General features: G+C 39.5%; 1 protein-coding gene across 2 annotated transcripts in view; it reads left to right on the top strand.

Moving 5' to 3' along the window:
• Positions 1-700: 700 nt before the first annotated feature.
• Cnot6 (CCR4-NOT transcription complex subunit 6) overlaps positions 701-27,889 on the top strand; it is a 38,542-nt gene continuing 11,353 nt past the window's right edge. For both annotated transcript variants that reach the window (XM_036196410.1, XM_036196409.1), the window contains exons 1-3: positions 701-967; positions 14,632-14,745; positions 26,496-26,682. In XM_036196410.1, coding sequence (XP_036052303.1) covers positions 14,634-14,745; positions 26,496-26,682 — 299 coding nt within the window. In that variant the 5' untranslated portion in view covers positions 701-967; positions 14,632-14,633. The remainder of the gene's footprint in view (positions 968-14,631; positions 14,746-26,495; positions 26,683-27,889) is intronic.

Raw genomic sequence — 27,889 nt, 5'->3', positions numbered from 1 at the left:
ATTAGCCTTTGAATGCGGCTATGGTTCTTTACTTAAACTAGGACCTCATCAAAGACTGTCTACTGATTAATTTTTTTGTCTGCATAGTTAGGGTAGGAGCAATTCTTCGAGTACTGAAGATTGAACGTTTTGTCTTTCAAGATACCGGCGAGGTTAAAAGTCTGAGAGCTTATCTGTGCTTCCAAGAGATTGACAGGCCAAGGGAGAGAAAAGTGAATGGAGAGGAGGGGGGAAAAATCAAGGGAAAAGTGGAGGTAAAAGTGAACGGAGAAAGAGAGCAGCTGAGACGCGGAGGAACGGCGGCGTTAGGAAGAGGAGGAGATCGGAGGCGTGGAGCAGGCTAGGCGCAGAGAGAGCGGGAAGAGAGGCAGGGAGGGCGGGCAGGAGCGCGCCGGGCCGGCTCACTGCTCCGCGACGCGGGGGTCGGGAGCCCGGGCTTCAGCGGCGGCCTGCGAAGACCCACCCCCCCCGCCTGACGCAGAATGGTCGCGCCCAGCGGTGTCAGCCAATGGGAAGGCAGGATGTTGGCGAGGCGGCGGTGAGCGGGGCGCTCGCTGGCTGGGGTGGGAGGGGGACGGCGGCCGCCGCCATGATGCTTGTTTGCTTTCAATGAAAACGAGGGGGGCGCGGAAGAGGAGGCGTCGGCGTCGGTGGCGGCGGCGTCGACGGCGCGGAGGCGAAGGCGGCGGCGAGCGCGGCGAGGAGGGCGAGGCCGGGGGCCGAGAGGGCGGCAGAGCGTAGCGGCGGCTCGTGGGGTCCGGGCGGCCGAGGCGGGCGGCTGAGGAGCGGCGCCTGAGGAGGGGGAAACAAAGAGCGGCGGCAGAGGCGGCTGAGGAGCGGCGGCGGCGGCGGCGGCGGCGCTGCAGCAGCGGGCGGGACTGGTATGGTGGTTCCACAGGGCAGACCCCGCTGCACTCACCGGGAGGAGGCGGCGGCAGCGGCGGAGGAAGGCGGCGCAGCTCGAGAGGTGAGCGCGACGGGCTCCGCCAAGTCCCGCCGAGGCTCCGTTGCCTGCGCTCTCCCATCCCCCGGGGGTCGTGCCCCGGGGACCCCGAGCGCGCACTCACACGCAACTTCGGAGTTCTCCGAGTGACGTCTGTCGGCCCCCTTCCTTGACACACAGCAGTCACGATCCGGTCGTCGGTCCCCGGGCCGCGCCCCCGCGCGGTGTCCCGGGGCTCGGCCAGGGTGGCGGCGGCGGCGGGGGGGGGAGGTGTTGATTGACGGCAGTGCGGCGGCGTCCAGAGCGGCGCTGGCGTGAGCCCCGGCTTCTGGGGACCCCCCCCCACCCCGCCACCCCCTGGTTCTGGTCACGCGCACCTGGTGTCCCGGGACTCGGGGCTGAGACCGGTGGCAACTTTGGTGAAGTGGCTGTGTGGGGTGGCGCTTTGTGCGGCGTGGAGCTGGGCACTCCGTGGGCAAACAGCGCTCCCACCTTTTTCCTCCCGAAAGTATCTTAAAGTCAGTTTAACGCAAATGTTTACTGTGAGGGCGGGGCGGATTACGTGGCCAAAGAAGTCATTATCAGATGTAGAGATTATTGGACTCAGGGTTTGAGTGGAGTACCAATACCTCGAAGACATTTTCCCTGGTTTAACCGAAGCGAACCTAGCCTTTTCGTGTTTCAACGCCAGTGGTTATTTACTTATTTATTGATAACATTTTCCTCCCTTCTTTGACCCTTTCTACTTTGACATGGTCTTCAGAGTCCGTTCAGAAGCAGCTGTAATCTTTGCTTTTAGCTGTTGACTGCAAATGCAACATTGTGAACGTCGTCCTGTTAACTGTGCGTTTAAATAATCTGCTTGAATTTGAGTACAGGCAAACCGGTTTTGCAGGTAGACTGCCCGATTATTGCTAGGGCTAAATTCTTGCCTTACCTGTGTTTTAACTTTTTGGTGGAATTCTCCACCATTCCACAGCAGTTCTGTAGGCTGGTCAAAAGATCCTGAAGACATATTTTGCTTTTTGTAATTAATTGCTGCTAGTCTTTTGAATGCGATGCTTTCTAGAATAAATTTTAGAGTTAAAAATTGCATGGAGCTAGTGGTCTAGTCTAATTCTCTTACACTGCCCACAAGAAAACTGAACCCTAGAAAGAATAAGATGACTCGACCAAGATAATACAGTTAAGAGGGCAAATAACAGGCTTTGTGTATTTGTGAAGACATATTAAGTGTGTTATAGTCACTAAGTATTTGTTTTTTTGGAGAAGGAGGGAGGTGTTTCAACAGTAGATATTATTTAAGATAGATCAATGTGACCATTTCTCAGTAGGTGCGTGTGGTGCTTGCTAACCTGGACAAAAAGTGTGTGATTAAAAAGAGTTTTCTTGTGTGACTTGAGATGACTCCTTGGAAGTCAATCCTATGTAACTTCAGATGTGTCTGGTGGCTGGGAAATTTCAGGTTTTTTTTTTTTTTTTGTTGTTGTTGTTGTTGTTGTTTTTTAATTGAACAGACAGAAGTTGGTGTATAGAACTTGGGCCTGACTACAAATAAATACTACACATGCAGTTTTAAATAGTATTTTGGTTAATGTTTAGACATCCAACTGTACCCCTATTAACCTTAAAAAAGGAGGGGGAGGGACAGGGTCTCAGTATATAGTCCCTGCTAGCCTGGAACTCAGAGATCCTCCTGTCTCTCCCTCTGGAGTGCTAAGATTAAAGGTGGCGCGTGGCAGAGCCAGATGGATCTCTGAGTTTGAGGCCAGCCTGGTCTGTAGACTGAAACCATACTGGGAAACCCTATCTAGAGATTAAAGGTGTGAAGCACTATGACTAAGTTTTTCATGTAGTGCAGCTCAGAAAGGTAATATATGTAAGACACTGGAATAAATGATTGAGGTAGCCTATAGTTGTATTCTTTGGTCCTTGTGTGGTGAGAGAGCAATATCTTCAATACATTTACAACCCTCTCCTATGTGCAAGAACCACTGGTTAGGAAGCTCTGGCTTAAATGTTTTGTTATTTTGAGAATGTCCACATATATTCACCAAACATGTATACTTAAGATTTAGATTATAAGTATGCAGTACTATATAAATACTTTTATTGTGGAGGAGGAAGTTCTGGTTTTAATTTTTTGAAACCTTTTAAGCTTCTACAAAATCTTTTGTTGGTGTACATTTTTCCTTAGTTGTACCTGTTACCAGGCTATGGAGGTAGGCATGTTACAATGAAATGTGATTAATAAACACCACTTGTAAGTTAAGTGCTGACTAAACCCAAGTATAATCTAACTGTATATGCATAGTATATGTGCATTGGAGTACAGAGGAATGCAATAGAGTTTGGTATTTGAATAAGTAATTAGAGAAGAAAAGAATGGTTATTTGAGTCTAAAATGGAGGCTGATTCAGGCTGCCTAATTTTATCTTTTGGGTTTTACTTTTCTTTTGTCCATTTATATTTTTCTGATAGGTTGCACATTGAGGAATAGCATATGATGGTGCTGAGGTAGATGATGAGAATTTAGAGGTGACCATATTCATTTTCTGCCTTCCTGTCCTGCATAGGAGTAATGGGTGTACAAAGTGCTTCAAGGAACAGAAGAATGATTAAATTTATGGAGGGTGTGGTGCCAGTTTAAAAAAAGTAACACTGACTAGAAGCTTGCCAAGTTGGAGAAGGGGATCATTCTAAACAAAGGGAACAGTGAGTGTACTGAGGTATCAGGTTTGGGGGTAAAGCCAATGGTAAGATGTTACTGGAACAGTGGGAGTGACTTGAGAACAACTTGACAAAGGTGTGTCTAGCCTAGATCTTGAAGGACTGCTTGCTAAGCTAAAAGAGCCTGTAGCAAAGGAAGGTCTAATTTTTTTAAGCAAGGAACAAAATGATTTAAAGGTAACTTGGCATCTCAGTGTGGGGAATAGAGATTGCAAGTAAAATTCAAATTATACTTGGACTAATACTGAGTGACTGTTTTTTGACTTGGATATGGCATTTTTTTTCTTTGTTGTTGTTGGTTTTTTGAGATGGTTTCTCTGTATAACAGTGTTGGTGCCTGTCCTGGATCTGTAGACCAGGCTGGCCTTGAACTCACAAAGTTATGCCTGGCTCTGCCTCCCAAGTGCTGGGATTAGAGGCGTGCGCCACTGCTGCCGGCTGAATCTGGTATCTGTGTTGTGGCTCCTTTTGTAATGGGCTTGCAGACTGCCCAATTGCTCTATAATAAAGGGCCATCTAAAATCAGAATGTCAGTGTTTTGGAAGATGTTAAAAGCAGTCAAAACAGTGAAAGCCCTAAAATGGTACACAGGAAACTTCATTTGCTTCTTAGAGGTTTAGGCAGGCTGGAGAACTTAAATGGAACACTTAACCCTGTGCTCAACTAGAAATCAAAGCAGTTAGGCTGTCTAGAAATATTATGATGGTTTGTTAGGATATAGTAAGTATTTTGTGAAAATTTGGGAGAAAGACAAGAATTTTTTCTTAAAATTTCTGGAAGTAGAATATTGAGACTGTGAAGCCACAGAGCTCTTTATTTTTATTACTTTTTAATTTTTCCTTTAGGGTTTTTGAGATGGGTTTTTCTGTGTATTCTTGGCTGTCCTAGCACTTGCTCTGTAGACCAGGTTGGCCTTGAACTCACAGAGATCCACTTGCCTCTGCCTCCTGAGAGCTGGGATTTAAGGCATGTGCCGCCACCACCACCTGGTTATAGAACTCTTAATAAAGCTGATATTACAGGTTTTTGTATGGAAATCACAGGACTTGGGAGGAAGTGGAATCCCAGTACAACACCCAAAACATTGAAAAGAACAGGAACTTGTTAAGAATGGTATAGGAATGATAGAATAAAGGAATAGATTATTGAGTCTACGTTTAAACTAAACAGCAACTATTAATCTTAAATACATTGGTATGAATTTTTGTATATTGTTACAATTTTAAGGTTATTTTTGTTATACTGTATATATGATTATACTCTTGTTTGAGGTATTGTTCCTATACAGCTCATTTAAAAATGTGTATTTCTAGTCCTTAAATGCTTTATTACAAACTATTTAAGATAACTAAGAAATACAGGTTAGTAGTTCGTTATCTATAACAATCAAACTTACAGTCATGTTAGGTATGTTTTCAGTTCAAACATATTTTTAGATAGATGGTTTTCAAACACTTTAAAGACATAAAATATGGCATTTAAGATGTTTTAATAACATAAGGCATTTCATGATAGTGAGATACATCTGCTCCTGACAGCACCAATTCTACTTCAAAAAAGGATGATGGGCATTGAAAAACCTCCATATGGAGTTTGCTTTTATTTGTGGCAAAGTTAGCCACTGGGTAAAGAAACTGCCCTTGCCTTGACTACTGACGGTATGCTGTCCAAACTGGACAAACAGGTCATGAAGACAACTGCCAAACTTTGCCAAGACAAGGTCTGAGAGTCCTTCAAAATTCCTGCTTCATAAAAGAGTCTGTCAGATGGTTTAGGCCTGTAGGTCAAAGATGGGTGCCCCAACATGGCAGAGGACCCCTGGGGACATTGTCCAGGCAGCCAGATGTCTTTGTTTTGGAAGTTGCTTGCTCCTGTTTACTTAGGTAATGTTATATCCTTCTTGGATCTTTGGGGTTGAAGACTAGATTGTTATAGTTACAGTTTTCCTTAGTAATAATAGAAAGTAAAGGTAGGTACAAAATTTTGGACTCATCAAGAGAGGATAGACAGTGGAGTAGTTGAATTTGAGAAATACAAATGGACTGGACATTGTGAATGTAATTCTTACCTGATAATTGTTCTTATTGTATATAGTTTTACTGTGTTAGAGTTAAAACCTATCCTTTTTATTTATTCAGAAATGGGTAACTGTTGCAGAATGTTTTTTTACACTGTGTGAAGATGTGTCACAGTGATTGGTTTAATAAAGAGCTAAGTGGTCAATAGCTCGGCATTAGAGACTAGGCAGGACTTCTAGGCAGAGAGAGGAACTCAAATCTAGGCACACAAGAGATGCAAGGAAGACACTGAAGAAGTTGGACATGCAGCACAGAGGAGAGGTAACCAAGCCACATGGCAGAACATAGATTAAGAAAAACAGGTTAATTTAAGTCATAAGAGCCAGTTGGGAAAAAGCTTAAACTAAGGTCAAGCTTTCATAATTAACAATGTCTCCATGTTGTTATTTGTGAGCTGGCAGCCCAGAGGAAAGTCCAACTATAATGGTGACATTTTTTTCATGTTAAATGGTAAGAAGTAGATAAATATTACAATAATTGTGGTATTCAAAAACCACCTGTTTTCTTTTGAGTGGCTGGACATCCATAGGGTTACTCTTTTTAAGTTACTCTGAATTGCTAGGAGAGTTACCTAAAGCCTGGAAAGCTGTGACACCAGAATTGAATGGGTGTGATCCACAGCACAGGGAGAGCTGACTTGCTGGTTAATGTTCCTGTGTGTTTATCTTGTATATTTTTGTACAGCTCAGTTTTACCTGGGGCAGTTTTCTGTCTTCATCTGGTGTTTTTCTACCCCACAGGTAAAATAGCACATGAACAAGTGACGAATTTGCAGTGTACTCAGATTGTTCAGGACTAAGTCATGTTAGAGCAAATTCACATTTTTCAAAACAAGTGTTAGGTTATATAGAACTGCTTATACTTGAATACAGTATTTGAGAATAGTATTATTCAATTCAAAGTGGGTTTGCAGTGGTGCAGAGAGAAAGACAAATGAAAAATAAACATGAGGTTCTGTGGTAATTAGAAATATATAAAGCATTTTGTGTGTCCTTAGGAAGAATCTAATTTTGCCTGAGAACTTTGAAGGAGTTACTTCAGTGATCTTTGAGCTGCAGTTAGGAGATGAATAAGGATTGTCAGGCCGAATAGAGGATTTCAGAGAAAGCAGCAGCTTGTCCACAGTCATGCACAACTTGGACTATGCAACATAGATTGCAAGGATGAGATAGGAGTAGAAGTTAGGAACAGCCTTGGCTGCCTTTCTGAGTGTTAGAACATCTTCCTGTATATGGTGGGAATTGATGGAGTTGAGGTGGAGAGATGTTACATGTGACATACTTAGGAAGCAGGTATAAAAATAGGGAGATTGGATGAAAAGGGTCAGGATACGGGGATTAGAGAGTTCATTTAGGTCTTAATGAGGGGATATATATGGACATCAGCATAGCGGGTAGAAAAGCTAGCATACTCTAACAGTTTTGAAAGTACTAGAATTAGTGATAATAAATTAATAATAAATTAATAAATAATTAATAGCAGTAAGCTATGGTTCAGAAATTCTTTAACTTTACTGGAAGTGTGCAATACTGGACAAAATGTTTTATTTTAAACTCTTGTGTGTGGTTCCCTACTGTAAAGAAAGGACAGGTTTTATCTCATGGGTTGCTATGAGAATTAAGATAATACAGATACTGCACAGTAGCTGTTCCTCATTTTCTAGATTTTTCCTTTTTTTGTATTTCTAGAATAATAGTGTTGAGTATCAAGGGCTAATTGTATCAAAAGCTAATCTTTTTAAGATCTAAAAAAACTGTCTGTCTGCCTGCCTGCCTGCCTTTATTTTTGAGACAAAGTCTCCTATGTAGAGCCAAAATTTCTTGGCTGGCCTGGAATTTGCTATGTAGCCCAGGCTGCCTCTCCATGGTATTAGAGGCCTGCACCACCACACTTGGCTTTCGGGTTACCTTTTCAGTGCATGCAAAGTGCCTGAAAAGTAGTGAATGTGAAAAGGAAAAAAAAAATGGCAGGGATTCAACTCAGTTTTGCTATTATGGCTGTTGATGTTTGCTTGGTTTGACTTTTTCCTTTTTATCCCTAACTATCATAGAAGCAGCATTCTATCTGAGTTCCAAGGTTCTTTCGTCTGGTTTCACTAGATTTTTGCCTTCACCACTTGAAGCTTAGGTACTAAGTTTTTCATATTCTTGATAAGATAGACTACAGCTTCTATTTTTTTAAAAACTATTACAGCTTTCCCCCTTGAATTCACATGAACATTGATTATGAACTAACTGCTAGATGGACATATAAAAATATTTAAAATATAAATACTCGGAGTGCTTACTGTAATATGTATGTTTAGATTAAGGTGAGGTTAGTCAATAGAGCTGTATACCAAATTTTCAAGGATGAGATCATCTTAGAACAAGAGATAGTAAATTCCTGTATTTGGGAGGGATAATTGTCCTTTTGGAATTAGATACCCAGCTTGGCATTTGAGTAAAGTCTAGAGACCATGTGGTATCTAGGGCATTTCAGGCAGAAGCAATAGCATGTGCTACAGCACAGGTTTCTTAGAGAGGTTAAGTGGGCAATGAGATCTGTGATGAGCCCAGAGGAAACAGACAGGTTATGCATATATCTTATTCATTCTAATAATGAACCTTGCTTCCTTTGTTCTTTCATGTAGAGCTTGCCTTCCACATTTGCAGACTCAACAAACCATGGACAGAAAATTAGAAAAATCTCTGTATTGAACATGTACAGATTGTTTTCTTGCCTATTATTATTATTATTGTTATTATTATTATTTAATGCTTTTTTTTCAAGATAGAGTTTCTCCATGTAACTGCTCTGGCTGTCCTGGAACTCACTCTTTAGATCAGGCTGGCCTCAGACTCACAGGGATCTGCCTGCCTCTGCCTCTTGAGGGCTGGGATTAATGGTGTGTGTCACTGTGCCTGGTTCTTGCCCTTATTCTTTAAATGATGTCTTGTAGCAACCATAGAACACTTACATTGTATTAGATAATTAGAAGCTATTTGGAGATGGTTTAAAGGATGGTAAGATAGATCTTTTATATAAGGTACTTCCTGGAATTTGTGTATTCATTTCAGTTCCTGGAGCCAGTTAGTTACTCTGGAATCAATCCTTGGCAGATGCCTTGGGACAACTGTATTTAAGACCTTGTCTCAGGTTCAGTGAGAGTCAAATAAAATGTGGGGGCAGTCATCAAAGATGATACCTAGAATGAATGAAGGTAGAGGAGAGTAGAACAAAGAAGTAAATCTGAGACTGTGCAGGTAACTCTGATAAGAGCTGAAGGGCTTAGGAACAATTGATGAGAAATTTATGTAAGAACTGGAATCTGAAATACTCATTTTTGTCTTAGAAACTTTTAGTGTCACCAGCGCACTAAAAGTTCCACTGAGGACAGCTCCGGCATGAGGTTCTTATCTGTAAAGTATGTGATGGAAACCCGCCTAGAAGAGAAAATAAATGTGATACTTTTTTCTCTCTCAAGGCTGGTCTCAGATTCCTGGTTCTCTTGCCTCTCAAGTGCTGGGATACAGGCTTTCAGTACTACATAGGACAGTAGGATGCCTTTGAGAGTCAAGGTGATTCAGGTTTAAAGTGAGAGAATAATAGTGCATAACTAAATTAAGGTTGCAAAGTAAGTTAGGACTGTCATCCGAGAAATCATGATTTTCTAGAGTACAGCTAATACATGTATTAAAACAAGGTAAATGGTTTTTCTTTTTCTAAAATTTATTCTCTTATACAATATATCCTGACTGCAGCCTTCCCTCTCTCCACTCCACTCAGTCGTCTCACCCTCCTCCCCTGGGGTCCACTGCTCCTCAGAAAAGAGCATGCTATCCAGAGATACCAACCGAACATGGCATAATAAGAGACAGCCCAGGAGGAGGAAAAGGGTTCCAAGACCAGGCAAAAAACATCACATACCCCCACTCCCAGGAGCCCCACACAAACACCAAGTAAACAAGCACAGCATGTATGCAGAGGACCTAGTGCAGACCCGTGGAGGCTCTGTGGTTGCTGCTTGAGTCTTTGTGACCCCCTATGAGCCCTGCCTAGTTGATTCTGTGGACTGTGTTCTCTTGGTGTCCTAGACCCTGTAATCCTTCCTCCCCCTCTTCTGCTGAGTTCCTGAGCTCCACCTAACATTTGGGTATGGGTCTCTACATCTGCTCCCATTAGCTGCCAGAGGAAGCCTCCTTTCTGATGATGATTGGGCTAGTTACCAATCTGGCCTTCTAGCGTGGTCTATGGACAAGATAAGTAGTTTAAGGCGTGTGGTAAGCCTGATGTCCTGCCATAATTTTAATACAGAATTCCAGATTATTTCCATCTTAAAAAAATAGTATTTGCCAAATACTTGTGTTTGTGTGACATTTTAAAGTTTTTTGTGTATCTTAGGAGAAAGAATTCAGCAAATTAGTCTTCATTTTTACCTAAAAATTTTTAATGTACCTATGAATGAGTTGTCTGTTGTTTGTATTATTTTCCAAAAGAAATTAATTTGGGTTGTAGGAGGATTTATGTTTTCAGAGTAGTGGCTTGGTGACTTTTTTTTTTTTTTTTTGTAATAGAAAGTAGGAAGTTTTTTTAAAAATACACATTTTAATTTCCTTTATTTCTATTTTGCAGTATCACTGTTTTGGGCTAGGTGTGTAGTTTAGTCGTAGAGTGGTTGCATAGCATAACAAGACCCTAGGTTCCATTGTCCATCACTGTCACCGCCCCCCCCCCCCATAAAATCACTTTTCCTACTTCTCCCATTTGAAAGTATAGCTTAGGACTCATTTCTCTTCATCTGTTTTGCTATTTGTAGACTTTTATTGGGTTTTCTGTGTAGCTTTGAGCCTTTCCTGGAACTTGCTTTGGAGACCAGGCTGGCCTCGAACTCAGTGATCCGCCTGCCTCTGCCTCCCAAGTACTGGGATTAAAGGCGTGCGCCACCACTGCCCGGCGGAAAATGAATAAATCTTAAGGGTGTTCATTGTGGTGGACTTCTTTAATCCCAGCAGAGTCAGATGGTTCTCTTGAGTTCAAGGCTAATCTGGTCTGCATAGTGATATCTAGGCCAGCTAGGGCTATATATCTAGAATCTGCCTACAAACAAATAGGGCTGGAGAGCACTTGTTCTTAAAGAGGACTAGGGTTTGGTTCCCAGCTCCCATATAGTGGCTTACAACCACCTATAACTCTAATTTGAGGGGGTCCAGCACCTCCATTTGTTCTCTGCAGGTACTACATACACATGGATGTGGTGCACAAACATATGTGCAGGCATTTCTGCATGCACGTAAATGAAAATAAATCTTTAGGAATGTTCTTTGAAGGATATTCAACAGAACTCTGTTATTGTTTTGTCTAATCTTGTTTGATGAGAGTACCCATGGTTCTGTGTTGTAGGAAAACAGTTTGTGACCCACCAGTTAACCTTAGAAATAATAGCTAGAATTTGTGTGCAGAACTTAATATTTTGGAGGTGAAAGTGGGGCGTATTTGAAAGATGTCTGTTTGCTGGCTCTGTCAAAAAGCACAAAGAGAAGTATTGGGACAGAAGTTGAAAAGCTAAGGTAGCCAGGTGATGAGGCATACACCTTTAATCCCAGCACTTTGGAGGCACAGGCAGGCTGATCTCTGAGTTGGAGGACAGGCTGGTCTACAAAGTGAGTTCTGGGACCACAGGGCTACACAGAGAAGCCCTGTCTTACCAACACCCACCACCAACAACAACAGGGGGAAAAAAGGTTGGGAATTCTGAGTAATAACCTATGGAATTTGGATTATTTTATAAGATGTAGATTTTTTTTTTTGCAGTGCAAAAGATGGAATGGTACTCTACCACAGAGCTACATTCCCATTGCAACAGATCAGAAGGAGGAGTAGAGGAGATGCCATAGATCCTTAGTTTAAAGCTGACATAGGATCAGAAGTTAACTCTAGTTAAGCTTTGTCATTTTAGAGTCAGAAGTATATGCAATGAAGGATGGCTTTTTAATGTAGTGTAAATTAGGTAGAACTCAGCTGTAGGAAGAATAATTTAATAGTGGTATATAGGTCAATTGTAATCCTAAAAGTGCATATCATTTAGAAGAAATAAAGCAGTAAAAATAAAGGGCTAGAGTATGATTGCATTGCTGCTATATTTTTGCTTTTCTTTGTAGGTTAAAGCTTTCTCATTTAGTTTTCATTCCTAATACCTGATTCAGTGATTGACACAATAAAAATTCTAAGCAAATATTTCATGAATGAGTGGTTGTAGAAAGAAATCTCCCTTAAGAAGGCATAGTTCATCCTTTATCATATTGTTTTTGGACCTTTGTAAAAATTTATTTCTGGGCTACAGGGAAGGAGTAAGGAATTGCTCTTGAGATATCATCTGGCCAAATCCTTGTTTTCAGTCAAGGTAAACATTCATAGTTCATAGCATTAAGTCACCTGATGCCTGTGGTTCTCTGATGTTAAGATTTCTATGATTGATAAGGAGGTGTGTAACAGTTTATTTCTCTGCTGAATATTTTTCTAGTTTATGCTCTAAAAGTCCTGTGGTAGTGTTACCTTAGCATTCTTTTCAGTGCTAATGGTTTTAACTTAGCTTAAATTCCTTGCCTGAGTAATGTTCATTAGGAGTTACAAAATTGTTATAACTTGTACATTATAGTGTTGACTTTTAATCCTTTCATTTGTATTATTAGCTATTTCGTCTGTTTGAGGCAGGGTTTTCTATGTTGCCCTGGCTATTTAATTTAATATGTATGTGTATTTTGCCTTCATATATGTTTTTGCACCACTTATGTGCCTGGTGGCCTCAGGGGCCAGAGGGGCCATTAGATTTGATGGAACAGGAGTTACAGATAGAGGTGAGCCACCATGTGGGTGCTGGGAATTAAACCCTGGTCCTGTGGAAGAACAGACAGGGCTCTGTATCAGTGACTAGTTTGCATGCTGCTCTCTGCTGCTTACCCTCTCCCTTCTCCCGCCCCCTCCCTCTTCTCTTTGCCCGATGGTTATTGTAGTAGTAGCTCTGCTATTATTTCATCTTCTACATTATGCTTTTCTGTAGGACATGTAGTATGTTAATCCCTCTTGTTTTGGTATTCTTCCTTTGAGGAACTCATATTTTATTGATTGTACTTTAGTCTATTATAATTGTGATTCTTTTTTACTAAATTATTACCATGATCAGTATAAACTTTTAGCTAGTTCTGTGTAGTGTTGACATGAAAGCCCCATTAGTTTTGCTTTTTGTCACTGAAAGATGTCCTAGATTCATGTTATATATTTCTTGTACCATATTTACAACTATCTGTCTTACAAAGAACTTTGTGTTGTTGGTAGTTTCTTTTTCTGAAGTTTCAGTTGTCTGTGGTCAGTCTTATTCCAAAAATAATAAGGGAAAATTATAGAAATAAGCATAAATTCATAAGCTTTAGCGGTCACAATCCATTTCTATTGGATTGCATGGTAAATACTTGTGCTTTTCCGCAACAGGAAATGAACCATGCCTTTTTCCAGTGTATTCGTATTGTATATACTACTTGCCCCTTAATCATTTGGTCTGGCATATTAGATGAACTATTATGGTACCACAGTGACTAGTGTTCAAGTAATGCTTATTTTACTCAGTGTCCCCAAGTACAGATACTAGCGGTTAGGTGGATACACTGAAGAGGATATAAGTGGCTTATCGAGAGTATAGAAGTTTTCCCATATGATAGTGGAGTACATTCTAAAATGCTCAGTGGATCCTAAAGCTTTAATAGTACCAAATCCTGTGTATATTATGCCTACTCCATATATACATACTTTCCATAATGTTTAATTTCTTTTTTTCTTTTTTTTTTTTTCCGAGACCGGGTTTCTCTGTGTAGTTTTGGTTCTTGTCCTGGATCTTGCTCTGTAGACCAGGCTGGCCTCAAACTCTCAGAGATCCACCTGGCTCTACCTCCTGAGTGCTGGGAATAAAGGCGTGCACCAACACCGCCTGGCTTAATTTCTAAATTAAGCATAATAGATTAGTAACAGATAACTGCAAAGCTAGCAGGAATTTATTTTTCCTTAAGTTAAGAACTTTTACATTTTAAGTCAAAGAAAACAACCTTACTATGTCTCTTTGCTTTCTAAGTTCTGAGCATCATTCTTGTATCTGGGGATGTTAGTAAATAAGGTACTTAAGGCCGGGGGTGGTGGCGCACACCTGTAATCCCAGCACTCAGGAGACAGAGGCAGGTGGATCTCTGTGAGTTCGAGGCCAGTCTTGGTCTACAGAGCTAGTCCAGGACAGGCTCCAAAGCTACAGAGAAACCCTGTCTCGAGAAACCAGAAAAAAAAAAAAGGTACTTAAAATAAATATAGGCACTATGATACTGTGACTGTATATTCTAAACTACTAAGTGACAAAGGACAGCCAGTGTATGCGGTGTGGACATAATGCATGAAGGCATGATTTGCTGGGACCCACATGGTAGGAGAGTGTGTCTTCTGCAAGTTTCCCTCTGGCCTCCACATGCATGGCACGTGTGTGTGCACATGAGCATGTGTGTGTGCACATATACATAGATAAATGTAAAAGACATTAAAAATATGAATTCATACAGTTTATATTGATTCAGTTGTAGTTACTCATAGGATGTTCAGATTTTCTTCTATTTGGCCAGTGAAATCCTTTTCAAGCTAACGGCTATATTTTCTTCAACTATCACATCTTTATTATCTTCCTAGATTTAATCAACTGTGTCCTGGAACTAAAAATTGCCATTTCTACTTGGAAATTCCTAGTTCTTTTTGGTATCAAATCCTATTTAATGATCCTAATATAGGTGTCTGCTTTTTAAAAATGATATTTTTATTTATTTGGTTCTTCATTATGTACTGATTGGTTTCTTTTCTTCATTTATTTAACAGGCATGCCCAAAGAAAAATACGAGCCCCCTGACCCTCGGAGGATGTATACAATTATGTCCTCTGAAGAAGCAGCAAATGGAAAGAAATCACATTGGGCAGAGCTTGAAATAAGTGGTAAGACGTGGAAGCATGAATTTATGGTATAGAGATTAAAAATATGGTAGAAAATTAGGTTTTCTAATACTAATATAAAAAAGCAACAGTTGTATTTGAATCAGTTTGAATCTCATTGACTGCCTTACTTAATTCTGCTTATGCATGCTCTTCCTATTACTTCCTAAGATGTCATAACTCTTAAGGATAGGGACTGGGTTTTAGGGTTTTATTAATATAATCACTTTGTTGTCTTGGTCTGTAATGGAAAAGCTTGTATGTGGAAACAGTCTTGTTAAAGTCCTAATGCGGAGACTGTTTTCATAGAGATGATTTAGCATAAGTTTCTCTCTTTTTCTTTTTTCCTTTTTTCTTTGTAGAGACAGGGTTTCTCTGTGTGGCCCTGGCTGTCCGGGAACTTGTTTTGTATGTCAGGGTGGCCTCAAACTCACAGTGATCCTATCTGCCTGCCTCTGCCTCCCAGGTGCTGTGTTTAAAGGCCTGTGGTACCACCGCCCAACCGTCATAACTTAAAGACAGTATATTTAAAAGTTCTCTAGGAAACTAGAGTGATGGCTCCGTGGTTCAGAGTACTGGCTGCTTTTCCAGAGGACTGAAGTTTGGTTGCTAGCACTCATATCAGGCTACATCCCCAGTCTGTCTGATAGGGTTTAATTACGTGTATTTAAGCATTGTAGAGTAGCTCCTCCCTTCTCTTTATCTAGTATCTTTTTTTTTTTTTATTACAGTGTCCTCCTGCAAATTTGTTTTCCTTGAAGTTTATGTGTTGACAATCAAGAACTTTGTTTTCCCAGCTTCTGTTTTTCAGATTGCAAACTCAAAAGCTGAGTATGTTCATTTTGGGTTTTTTCTGCAGATGGGCACTTGAGTCCAGAGTGTAGATCAGACCTGAGGTTTAATTTTGGACAGGATATAAGGTGGTTTCTCATAGGTGGCGTTATGCAGATGGTATAGTGCTTTTTCTTCCTTCCTTTTTTCTTTATTTCTTTCTTCTTTTTTTGGGGGCGGGGGGTTCCAGACAAGGTTTCTCTCTGTAGCTTTGGAGCCTGTCCTGGAACTCTGTATACCAGGCTGGCCTCCCCAGTGCTGGAATTAAAGGAGTGTGCCACCACCGCCCGACTACAGTGTCTTTTCTTTAGGAGCAATGTAAGACCTGAAAGCTTTCCTATTGCTGTTTATTGGCCAAAGCCATTAATTCTTTGAGAATTGCAGTATGGATTCTTTTCTGTAATTTTTTTCATTAGCTGAGATACATTTCTAAAAAGAGACATTTTTCCATTTACATTTTATTGCCTGATTGCCCTAGTTAGGGTTTTTATTACTTGAAGAAATACCATGACCACAGCAGCTCTTATAAAGGAAAACATTTAATTGGGGCTGGCTTACCGTTCAGAGGTTTAGTCTACACTCAGATAGACATGGTGCTGGAGAGGTAGCTAAGAGTTCTGAATCCAGATTGGCAGGCAGCAGGAAGAGAAGGAGCTATTGGGCCTGGCTTGGGCATTTGAAACCCTAAAGCTGACCTCCAGTGACACACTTCCTCCAACAAGGCCACACCTCCTAAATGCCCCTCCCTAAACATTCAAGTATGAGTCTTTGGGGCCATTCTCATTCAAACGACCACACTGATACACATATTGTGTAGGAAAGAAAAACTGTGTCTGTGTCTTTATGTAAGTGTATATGCCAAAGGTTGACACCAGGTGTCTGCCTCAGTTGTTCTCCACCTTATTGTTTTGAGGCTTGGAAAAACTTTCCCAGCAAAACTGAGTGAAGTCTCAAGTTCCTGTGTCCCTGCCTGCAACAGGCTTCTCCCATTGTTAATATCCTATATCAGAATATCTCAGGTTCATCCATGTTTGGTATTTTTGCATATTGCTACTCCAAACATCTGCCTGTAGGTTTTGCTAAGGACCAAGGAAGCATGGTTGTTGCTCATATGCTAAGAGTATGCTTGGTTTTTATGAGAGACTGCTCAAATGTTTTCACTGTGTTTCCACCAGAGTGAAAAGAATTCCTATTTTATAGCCTTCTTAGGATTTAGTGTCCTCAGGGCTTTGAGTTTTGCCATTGTAATGGTGTAATATGGTGGTTATCTCCTTTTAAATTTGCAGTTTCTTAAAGACGTACAATGTTGAGTTTCCTTTTCATATGCTTGTCATTGATACCTTTTCTTTGATAAAGTATCTGTTCAGATCTTTTGACCATTTTTAATTGTTTTTTTTCTTTGTTGTTTAGCTTTTAATAGATCTCCATATATTATAAATACCAGCTCTGTTGTGGTTTAAATGTGAAATGTCCTCCTTTAGGTTCCTGTGTTTAAATACTTTTGTCTTTAGTTTTATAGACTTTAGTTGGGGAGTTTTGCTGGAGAAGTAGGTCATTGGGGAAGGGCCTTGAGGCTATCTATATCTAGCTTGGTTCTATTTTCTGTTCATTCTGTTTTCCTAGAAGTTGATGCTGGCTTCTTGCTTTTGCCACCATGCCTTTTCTGTCTGCTACCATGTCTTTCCTATTGTGTTGGAATGAGCCTATAGAGTAGTGGCTCTCAAGCTGTGGGTCATGACCCCTTTGACAAATCTCTATGTCCAAAAATATTTACAATTCATAACAGTAGCAAAATTAAGTTAAAAATAAAGTAGCAACAAAAATAGTTTTATGGTTGGGCGTCAGCACAACATGAGGACTTGTATTAGAGTCACATCACTGGGAAGATTGAAAACCACTGGGCTGGAACAATAAGCCAGAACAAACGCATTCTTCCCTTAAATTGCTTTGTTAGCAACAAGAACTTATACAAGTCTTTAATCAGATGTCTCTCTCACTCTTGTGTTTTCACTTTGGAGATTAAGTCCAGGGCCTCAAGCATGTTAAGTGTGTTCTACAGAACTACATTGCCCAAATGTGCCTCCTCTTTAATATATTTTATTTTATTTTTATGTGTTCTTGCCATAGGTGTCAGGGTCCCCTGAAACTGGAGTTACAGACAGGTGTGAGCTGCCATGTGGGTGCTGGGATTCTGTTGGCCTCAGCATCTGCTTTCAGTTTACTTCTTAGCTGCTGTTTGTGATTCTGGAACTGATACTGAAGAGGATCCCCTTCATACCTTCCTGTGCTTCCCAGCTTTCCAGGGTTTCTGGCCTACCTTTGTTGCCTTTGTTGTTCTCCAGTGTGGCAGTGGGCCAACAGCAATGTTGTTGCTTTAAAATTATTTTTATTTTTAAATTTATGTAATACCTTTGTGATCACTCCCTATACCTAACTCCTCCCAGGTCTTCTCCTACCTCCCTACCTGCCCAACTTCATGTTCTCTTTCTTTCTCTTAAAAAATAAACAAAAAGACATGGAGTTCAGTTTGTGTTGGCCAGTTACTCCCGAATGTGAGCCTTGCCCTGGAATGTGGTTGATAGAAAACTGACTTTCCCTTACCTGGCAGCAATCTAATGCCAGTAGCTTCTTGCCTAGGGGTAGGACTTTTTGCCCACTACCAACAAACTCTTGCTATAGGAATCTGAAATTACATGTATATAAAAAATTCTGCCTGAAGATATCAAGGTACTTTCCTATCTTCCCGTTGTAGTTGGAAGTGTTTTGATTACCTGCTTTTGAGGTATACCTGTAGTGTTCAACAGCTGTATTTGTTCCAGGCCTTTTTGAGATACCAGTGTAGGGGCTTCTATTTATTGATTATTACATACACAAACTATTGGTTAATATGCACTTCATATGCTAACAGGAATGTCCTTTGTCATGCTTGAACTTTTTCTCTTTTTTTGTTAATCTGCGGGCTAGTTAAATTACTTTTATTTCTTGATAGGTTCACTATGCCTAGTCCCTTAGGGTTGGTTTGTTTGCAGGCAAACCTTACTGAACTGCTGTGAATGTGTGCATTATTAGGTAACTTCTTTTTGTCTGCTTCTCATATATCTGAATGACTGATTTGAGTTAATCACAGAATCAACTGTAATTCTTGTTTCTTCTAGAATGTCAGATGTTTAGACTTTTTTTTCCAGAATCTTTATAAATGCATAGTTTAGTTATTTGGATTTCTTGGTAGGTTCATTAATTATATATAGTCTCTTAGCTTTCTAATCACCACCATCTGATTTCAGGGAACAATAATTCTTCCTGTCTCCTGATATTTAGCCATAAAATATTCTGGGAACTTTAGAGTGAAGTCATTTATTACAATGTGGCTCTTAACCGACTCAAAATAGGCTGAGATTTAAGTACAGTTTCTATGTAACTATGTTCTTGGATCAAGGTCGTCACAATTTTACCAAAGTGTAATTGATACGCAAAAATGAGCATGCATGGGGGCTGGAGAAATGGCTTGGGGACATTTGCCCTTGTAGAGGACCTCAAGTACAGATCCTAGCACTCACATCAGGTGGTTCAGAAAGAACTGCAACTGCAGCTGCATGGGATTGGATACCCTTTTCTGGCCTTTGCCAGCATCTGCATGTCTACACAGAAACCCACTCACATATACATAATTAAAAATAAGTTTTTTAAAATCAGCATTTATATATATTGTAATAATGTGAAACTTTCTGACCTGTAGGTACGCCTTTTAGTGCACCCATCATTCCTGAGAATCTATGATCCTTCCTTTGTTTCTGGGCCATTTTCTACATATGTTCCCTCATTTCTTTTTAATTTTTTATTTTTCAAGGCAGGGTTTCTCTGTGTAGCCCTGGGTGTCCTGGAACTCACTCTGTTGACTATGCTGGCCTTGAACTCACAGAGATCCACTTGCCTCTGCCTCCCGAGTGCTGGGATTAAAGTGAAGCTTCTTCCCTCATTTCTATACTAGATTTGTGTTTTATAGATTTATATAACTGACACCAATATGGCTTTTGTTGTTTAAATTTTTTTGGTAGTCAGGTTTTTGTATAGCCTTGGCTGTTCTTGAACTTGCTATGTAGCCAAGGATGACTTTAAATTAAATTTTTTATCTTTCTGTCCCTGTGTCCTTCGTTCTGGGACGAGCCACACACATGCACTATATACCTGGTGTATATACATACACACACATGCACTATATACCTGGTGTATACACGCACGCACGCACGCGCGCGTATGTATGTTAGCGTTGGGAATCAAACCCAGGACTACATGCATTGCCAGGTAAGCACTCTGCCAACTGAGGTACATCCTCACCTTCAATGTGTACTTTTTGTTTTGACTTGCTCTTCTTCTACTTACTCATACTTATTTTGAAGTTCATTTGTATTGATTTTCATTTGATTGATTTATTTTTTAATGGAGTAGTAGTCTATTGCATGGTATAGCAGCATTAGTATTCGTTAAGCTGTTGAATATATAGGGCTATTTGTGGTATTTGACCATTACAAATAAGGCTACTAGTAGCTTTTGTTTCTCTGGTGTAAGTAACTGGTTAAATGGTAGTATATTTTTAAACTTTTGAAACTCTTGAGACTGTTTTGAAATAGTTTTCTTTCCTTTCTTGCCCTCCCCTCCCCTCCCCCTCTCCCTCCATGTCTCATGGGCACCTTAGCACAGTGGCATATAGTGAACAGTTCAAAGTTGCTTTATAGCTTCAGAGTCTAGAGCAGTGGTTCTCAACCTTCCTAATGCTATAACCCTTTAATACAGTTCCTCATGTTGTGGTGACCTCCAACCAGATTATTATTTTCATTACTACTTCATAACTATAATTTTGCTACTGTTGTGAATTGTACTGTAATATCTAGTTTTTCCAGTGGTCTCAGACGACTCTTGTGAAAGGGTCCTTTGACTGCCAAGGGCACTGAGACTCACAGGTTGAGCACTACTTTTTAGAGGCTGAGAAGACTGAGATCAAAGGGCTGCATCTGGTGAGGGCCTTTGCTATACAAAGAATATGTGAAAGCATGGGATGATGGTAAGAGTGTGTGAGATTGAGAAGAGGCCAAACTTTCATAAATTTGTTCTCAGTATGACATCAGTCTGTTCATGAGGGCAGAGTGCTTGTGACCTGAACATAATCATGTCCTACTGGTGTGATATATAAAAAAATGTAGCTTTTTCCACTTAGTATTCAAGGCTGTGTGAGTAGGTGTTCACTTTTAGCATGCCAGTGCCTAATTGGAGCACTTATATCATCCAGTTTCTACTTGGACAGCTTAAATGCTTTCCTGGTTTGGAAATGATTGTTAAAGCCACTGTAAACTTCTGGGATTTCATTTCATGACACATTTCTTTCCTTTTTTCTACATGACTGGAGATTGAACCCAGTGGCTTGTGGGCTTTACTCTTAACAGAATTGTGTGATTCTACCCCCACCCTCACCCCCAAGACAAGGTCTCACTGTAGCCTGTGCTAGTCTCAGACTCATTTGTTTCTGGTTAGTGTGTGTGTGTGTGTGTGTGTGTGTGTGTGTGTGTGTGTGTGTGTGTGTAAAATGTGTATTTTTTTACTTTACAAAAGCATTAGCTGTTGGTTCATTGGTTTACTCGTTCAGGTTTGGATTAAATTTCTTCTTTTCTAGTTCATTAATACAGAAGCCAAATCCATCCCTTCATTGATTTGAAACTTATATTTCTTTTCTTTCAATACAGAGTAGTTTTCAGTTAGTCTTCTAATTTGCTTTTGACCAGTGAGGTAGTTTCTAGCATTTTCTAGGTGTCTTTACCAATTTCTAAGTTTAATCCCAACATGATTTTGACAGAAAACATTATTTTAATCTCTTTGAGTTACGAATCTTGTCTAGTAAACATTCTATCTACACTTGATGTAAGTCGTGAAGTTAAGTTGGTAGAGTTGGCAGCATGCTCATATCCTTCTTGTCTTGTTAATTGAGAGGAGGGTTCTGAAATCTGGATTGGATTTCTTTGTCCTTACATGAAGTTTTGCCAAAGTGCTTTCACAACTTCATTAGCAGTCCCATAAATGTCTAGGAGTTTGTACTCCTGATTGAGTTGACTTTCTTTATTGTGATAGGATTTGGTCCTTTGGTTCCTTTGGCTACTCCAGCGCTCTTCTCACTGGTGTTAGCATTCTTGTACTCTCATCCCTATTTAGTTATAGTTAAAATGCATTTCTTGACTGTGGCATGTAAGGTGGTCTTTTAAAACATGCAAACTGGTCATTAGTGTATGTTACTGGAGGCTATTTAGACATTTTAATGTGACTGGTTAGATCTCAAGGCCACCATCTTACTGGTTTTTAATTACCCCATTCTGTTTTATATTTTGTTTTCCTCTTTTTGAAATAAATGGGTGTGTGAATGTTTGACTTATTTTAGTGTACATTGTCAATATGCCACTTTCTATATTGTGTTAGAACCTCACACTGCACTTTCTCATCTTTGAGAAATCTATTAATTTTGCTTTAAAATAGTTCATATTAGTTCATTTTGAGATAGTCAGACTGGCCTTGAACTTACAGCTGAGGATATTAAATGCTTAACCTCTGCCTTCACCTTTCAAATGACAGTATTGTAGACATGTGCTATCACACCTGACATTAGTCTTGTGTTATAGAGAAATTTAAAATATTTTTAGAAGTTTGTCTGTTACATTTGTCCATCTATTTACTACAGATAAGAGCATTCGTAGTCTGAAGGATCTGAGATCCAAAACTTAGTATCCATGTTTTAAAATTTCAGATTTTGGAACATTTTGGATTATCAGATTAGGAATTTCATTGGTAATGTCTGTATGCCAATAATTCCAAATCTGAAAATCTCAGTAGAGGTGTATAGCTTGTATTTCTGATAAATTTCCATCTGGTAATACTGTTTTTATACTGCCTAAAGAGATTTCTACCTTACAGAGCTACTGTCAGTAAATTCTTTCCGCTTCCCTCTACCAAAACAGAAAATTGTCTTCACTTGAAAACCTGTATTTATACTGCATTGAAAGGATCCTCCCCCTAGTACATTAAAAACTGTGCTCCAGTCATTTTCTATAAGTAGACATTTACTGACACTTTGTCTTTGTTCTTTGTGAAATGTAATTTTTTCCCATATGGCTACCTTTTATATTTTTGTCTTATTTATTTTAAGCCATTTGATTACTGTTGTGTTTCATACAGTTTTCTTTTTCTGAATATTTTTGTTGTTAAAAATAATAATTTATCTGTTTAGAGAAATCTTAATAATTAGCTTTCATTTATTATCAGTGATATATATTCACTCTCCATAGTGATGGGCTTCCATGAAGACATTTTCGTTCATATTCTCCCTCTGTCTCCCTTTCCTTCTTCCCAACTTCCCCTTCTGCTAGTCTCTTTTGGAATTTACTGAGCTTTTTGTGTCAGTTGGTGTATTAGTTACATGTCTCATTGCTATGTCAAAAATACCTGGAAAAGGCAACCTAAAGGAAGAGAGGGTTTATTTTGGCTTTCAGATTCAGGAAATACAGTCTATCATGATTGGGAGCATCTAGTGTCAGGAGCAGAAGACAGGCAAGAAGCAGAGAGCTGTGAATGCTGCTGTTTCTTTTCCAGTCTGAGACCTCAAGCATAGAATGGTACCATCCACTTCCCATCTCAGCTAACCTAATCTAGATAATCCTTGAGAGACATATCCAGAGATTTGTTTCCATAGTGATTCTAAATTCCATCAAATTGACTGTCAAGATTAACCACCACACTGGGTTAATAGTTTTCTTTGCATAAGTAACATTTTTCTGCCTCCCTTTCTCTTTTTCTTATAACAGCTTGAAATACAATTCTTGCATCATATATATAATTCATCAACCTAAAGTGAACTTTTATTGAATTTTGTGTAGTTATAGATTTGTGCAGTGTTTATCTCAGTTTGAGAACTCTGTATTTACTAGCATTCATTTTTCCGTTCCCCTTAGCATCCCTTCCAATAAGTATTACTCTTCCCTCTTGGTGGTGTTTTACTATTCTGGACATTTCATACGATATGTGATCTCTTATCACCAGTTCTTTCACTTAAAGAGTATTTTTAAGGTTGGTCCTTATTCTAGCACATACTTGTTTTGCATATAATATTGTGTGGGAATGAGCATACCATATTTTATTTATCCATTTATCTAATCATAGGCATCTAGATTGTTTCCAGTTTTAAGTCTTAAAACATTCTTCTGTAATCATTTATATGTGGACATATGAGTATATACCTAAGAGATAACTGGCTGCTCATATATTAACTCCATATTGAACTTTTTAAGGAACTGCCATGCTAATTAAATGTCTGGACCATTTTACATTTCCACTAGCAGCACAAAAGATTTTTTTGCTTGTTTTGTGTTTCTAGGCAGGGTTTCTTTGTGTAGCTCTGGCTGTTCTAGAACTTGCTGTAGACCAGACTGGCCTCAAACTCACAGAGATCCAACTGCCTCTGCCTCCTGAGTGTGGTAATTAAAGGTGTGTGCTACCACTACCCCTAAGCTCAAAATATTTTAATGAATCAAAATTTGTTTAGCTTGTGCTTTTGCAGTGTCATTGTCTAGTCCATGGCCCTGCAGACTTTCAGTTTTGTGTGCTTCCCCACACACTGGGGATTAAATTCAGGGCTTCATGCATGTTTGACAGGTACCTTATCACTGAGCTACATTCTCAAATTTTGCATGCTTTTGAGTTTTGTATATGATGTGAAGTAAGGGTCTAGCTTTTTTTTTTTTTTTTTTTTTTAACTTACAAAATTTTTGTGTATGACATTGTATCTGTGCCCAAGAAGGCCAAAAAAGGACATCATATTTTCTGGGACTAAGTTTTTGATGGTTCTGAGCTACCTTGTGGGTCCTAGGAATTTAACACAGGACCTCTGGAAGAACAGCCAGTGCTCTTAACCACTAAGCCATCTCGCCAGCACCTCATCTTCATTCTTTCATATATGGCTATCCTGTTGTACTTTTTCCTGTCTCCTGCATCTCTGTTTGGGGTCTCCAGTTACATATGCATTCCACTGTTAAAAGTTGTGCCAGATATTTCTGAAGTGCTGTGCTTTTTCAGAGAGAGAATGAGGATGAGGATGCGAATGTACGTATTTAGGTTTTTCTTGCCCTGCCTTCAAATACAGTAATTTTCTTCAGTGTCTAATCTGCTGTTAATTTCACCCCTCACCCCCAATTCTGAATAATGATGTCAGTAATCTATTGCTCCCTTTTGTAGTTTTGATTGAGTTTTCTTCATAGATTTTTTTGCTGTCCTGTTTGTTTATATGCTTCGTAATTTTTTTCACTGGTGTCAGAAACTGAAAGCTTTTCTTTTTTGGGTGATGCATGTTTGAGTATTCCTCCAACTAACCTTGGGCATTGTTGTTATGTGCAGTGAAGTTACTGGAAAGCAGTTTGACTCTTTTGAGGCTTTGCCTTAAGCTTTTCTAGGTGAGACCAGAGCAGTTATTAGTCTGAAGTTGAATTTTGATCCTATGCCTTCTAAGTTGAAAGGATTTTGTTCTCCCATCAGTAGCTGGGAACAGTGTGGCCGTGGCCATTTGGGAATTTCCTTCTCTGGCTCAGGCAGTTTTTCACATCCAGTGTTAATACCCAAGTTCTTCTTCATACCCAAGATCACTTTGTTTCTCTGTACTGTTCCTTGAATTCTGACCACCACAGTGTCAGTGCTCTTGTCTCTAGAGCTCAGGAGATTACTCTGCTCTAGCTGTGATTGCCCCCGCCCTCCTCCTGTTTTGCAAATATTGCCCAGGAAGTACACTGAGACTACAGTAGAAGCCACCTGTTTGTTTCCCCAGTCCTCCTGGGTTGGTGTCTGGTACATTGGTTTCGGGTAGGATAACAAATTGAGGCTTAATATTAGCCTACCTTGATTAGAAGGTCTCAAGGTTGCTTTTTCAGCCATTAGGCTGTAGTCGGTTCTCAAAGGTTGGTGTATTTTCACTACATCTGTCTGTTTCATTCTCTCAGATTAAGTCTGAAACATTATGGAGAAGGTTTTTTATGGATTGTAGAAACTATTGACCTTGTAATCACAAAATACCTAAGTGTAGATTTAATACTGCATTGAAAGGGTGATGTAGTTTTAGTTACTAAGTACTGTGTTTATTGCTTGACTTAGTATCTGAAATGTTTCTGGGCAGATATTTTCACTTGTGCATTAACAATACAGATTTTCTCTTTTCTTGTTTGTTTTTGTTTTTTGAGACAAGATCTCACTGTGTATACCAGGCTGGCCTGGAATTCCCAGAGGTATGCTTGCCTTTGACTCTCCAGTGTTAGAATTAAAGGCGTACACCACCACACCTGGCTTTACTGCCTAGAAGGCCCCACATGACACAGATTCTGTTTTTTTATATGATGCAGTTATCACTTGAGTAATTTGTCCCTAATACCTTAGCTTTTTTTTTTTAAAGGCAGAATTCCTATTTTCTAGTTTATAGAATAAACAGTTTTTCAATTAGTGTTTGATTTTTGTCTTACATAAACTTATCTTTCATAGTACCCAGAATCTGGATTTAGCATTGCTGTGAATTATTATTCATATTTTCATTTATCATAGCTGAGATCATTTGAAGGATAAATTCTTTCCAGTGTGCTCTTAAAATGAAGATAGTCTCAAGTATTGACTTTTCACTCTAAAAGTTTAAATTTTAGTTTCATTCTAATTAGAGTTAATTATTTAGTGCATGCAGTGAATTGTTCTAAAATAGATAAAATCTTCCTTGTTAAGCCTTCTTAAACTTTTTTAAATAGTAATTTAAATACCTAATTAAAACATCTGAATTGTATTTCATACATGGACCAAATTTTGGAGATCACTATATAATCCTCCCTTTTTTTTTTTTTTTTTTTTTTTTTTCTGTCTTGCAGGAAAAGTAAGAAGCTTAAGCTCATCTTTGTGGTCACTAACTCACTTGACAGCTTTGTATCTGAGTGACAATTCCCTGTCCTGTATTCCTTCAGAAATTGCCAAGCTTCACAATCTGGTATATCTGGACCTGTCCCATAACCAAATCCAGAGTTTACCGGCAGAACTCGGAAACGTGGTATCACTCAGGTATGCAGACTCAGTATTGGACAATGCAGACTCAGTAATGGACATTTAGGTTCCCCCAAAACAAAAGTAGCATATATCTTGTTAGGAAATAACACCATTTTATATTTAAAGAAAGGAAACACCATTCATAACTGTGTCTTTTATTGAAAGATTTTTGGTAAGAATTGAATGTCCAATAATGAAAATTAAATAGGTCCATTGCTTAGGTTTTTTGTTGTTATTGTTAATTGTTTTTTCTGAGACAGGGTTTCTAGTGTATCTCTGACTGTCCTCAGCTCTGTAGACCAGGCTGGCCTCAAACTCCACTTGTCTCTTTTCCGAATGCTTAAAATGAGGGATTAAAGGTATACACTACTACTTCTTGTTATTACTTAGTTTTTTTATTGCTCTGCTTTGTGTCATGTATTTTATTTTTGAACCAAAGAAAATTGTTTTTAACATAACTCTTGATTCTTTGGGAATTTCACATCATGCATCCCAATCCCATTGACTTCCTAGTCCCTCCATATCCACTCCTCAACCTCTGTAGCATGCTCTCCCAAAAGACCCCCCCCCCCAAATAATTAAAAGCAAAACAATAAAAATCCCCTCCTCCATCTTTCTACCACCTCTCCATTCATCCTAGTTGCATTGGAAGCTGTGGTGTGTCATGCAATAAAATGCTTTTGTCCAGTCAGCCTCACCCACAAAATGTTCATTGCAGTGAGTCATTGGTCTGAACTAAAACATTTTAAACACTGTAAAGCACTGGGTTATTTGATGTACTTGCCCGTGGCCAGCAGTTGGTGTCATGCCAACGTCCTTAATGACACTGGTCCTCTACTAGTGTTATTAACACTGTTGCCCATAGTAGGAAAGCCTTGGCATGAACAAAGCTAGAATTAGTTACTGTGCTTAAAAGCCTTATAGTCTCATGGATGGAATTTGTAGCGATGCTGTTCCTTTGGGAATCTTACTTTGGCATTTGTAAATTATGTGATCTTGAACCTAAGGCAAAGGTTAGAGATGTTGGGTGACGAGGAGTAAAAAACAGCTAACTCTTCCCAGCTTTAATTTCTCAGCAAATCATAATTGCTGGGTGTTTTGTTTTTTGCTTTTGTTTTTGTTTTTTAACCTTTGAAGGTAGATAAGATCTACATACCTACAAAGCCGAATCCAGCGTGCCTGTTCTTGCACAGTGGTTTCCATGGCTTTTCTGCTGTCTTCT

Source organism: Onychomys torridus, chromosome 8 (assembly GCF_903995425.1).
Source record: "Onychomys torridus chromosome 8, mOncTor1.1, whole genome shotgun sequence".
Taxonomy (NCBI): domain Eukaryota; kingdom Metazoa; phylum Chordata; class Mammalia; order Rodentia; family Cricetidae; genus Onychomys; species Onychomys torridus.
This window is presented reverse-complemented; position numbering and strand designations above follow the sequence as displayed.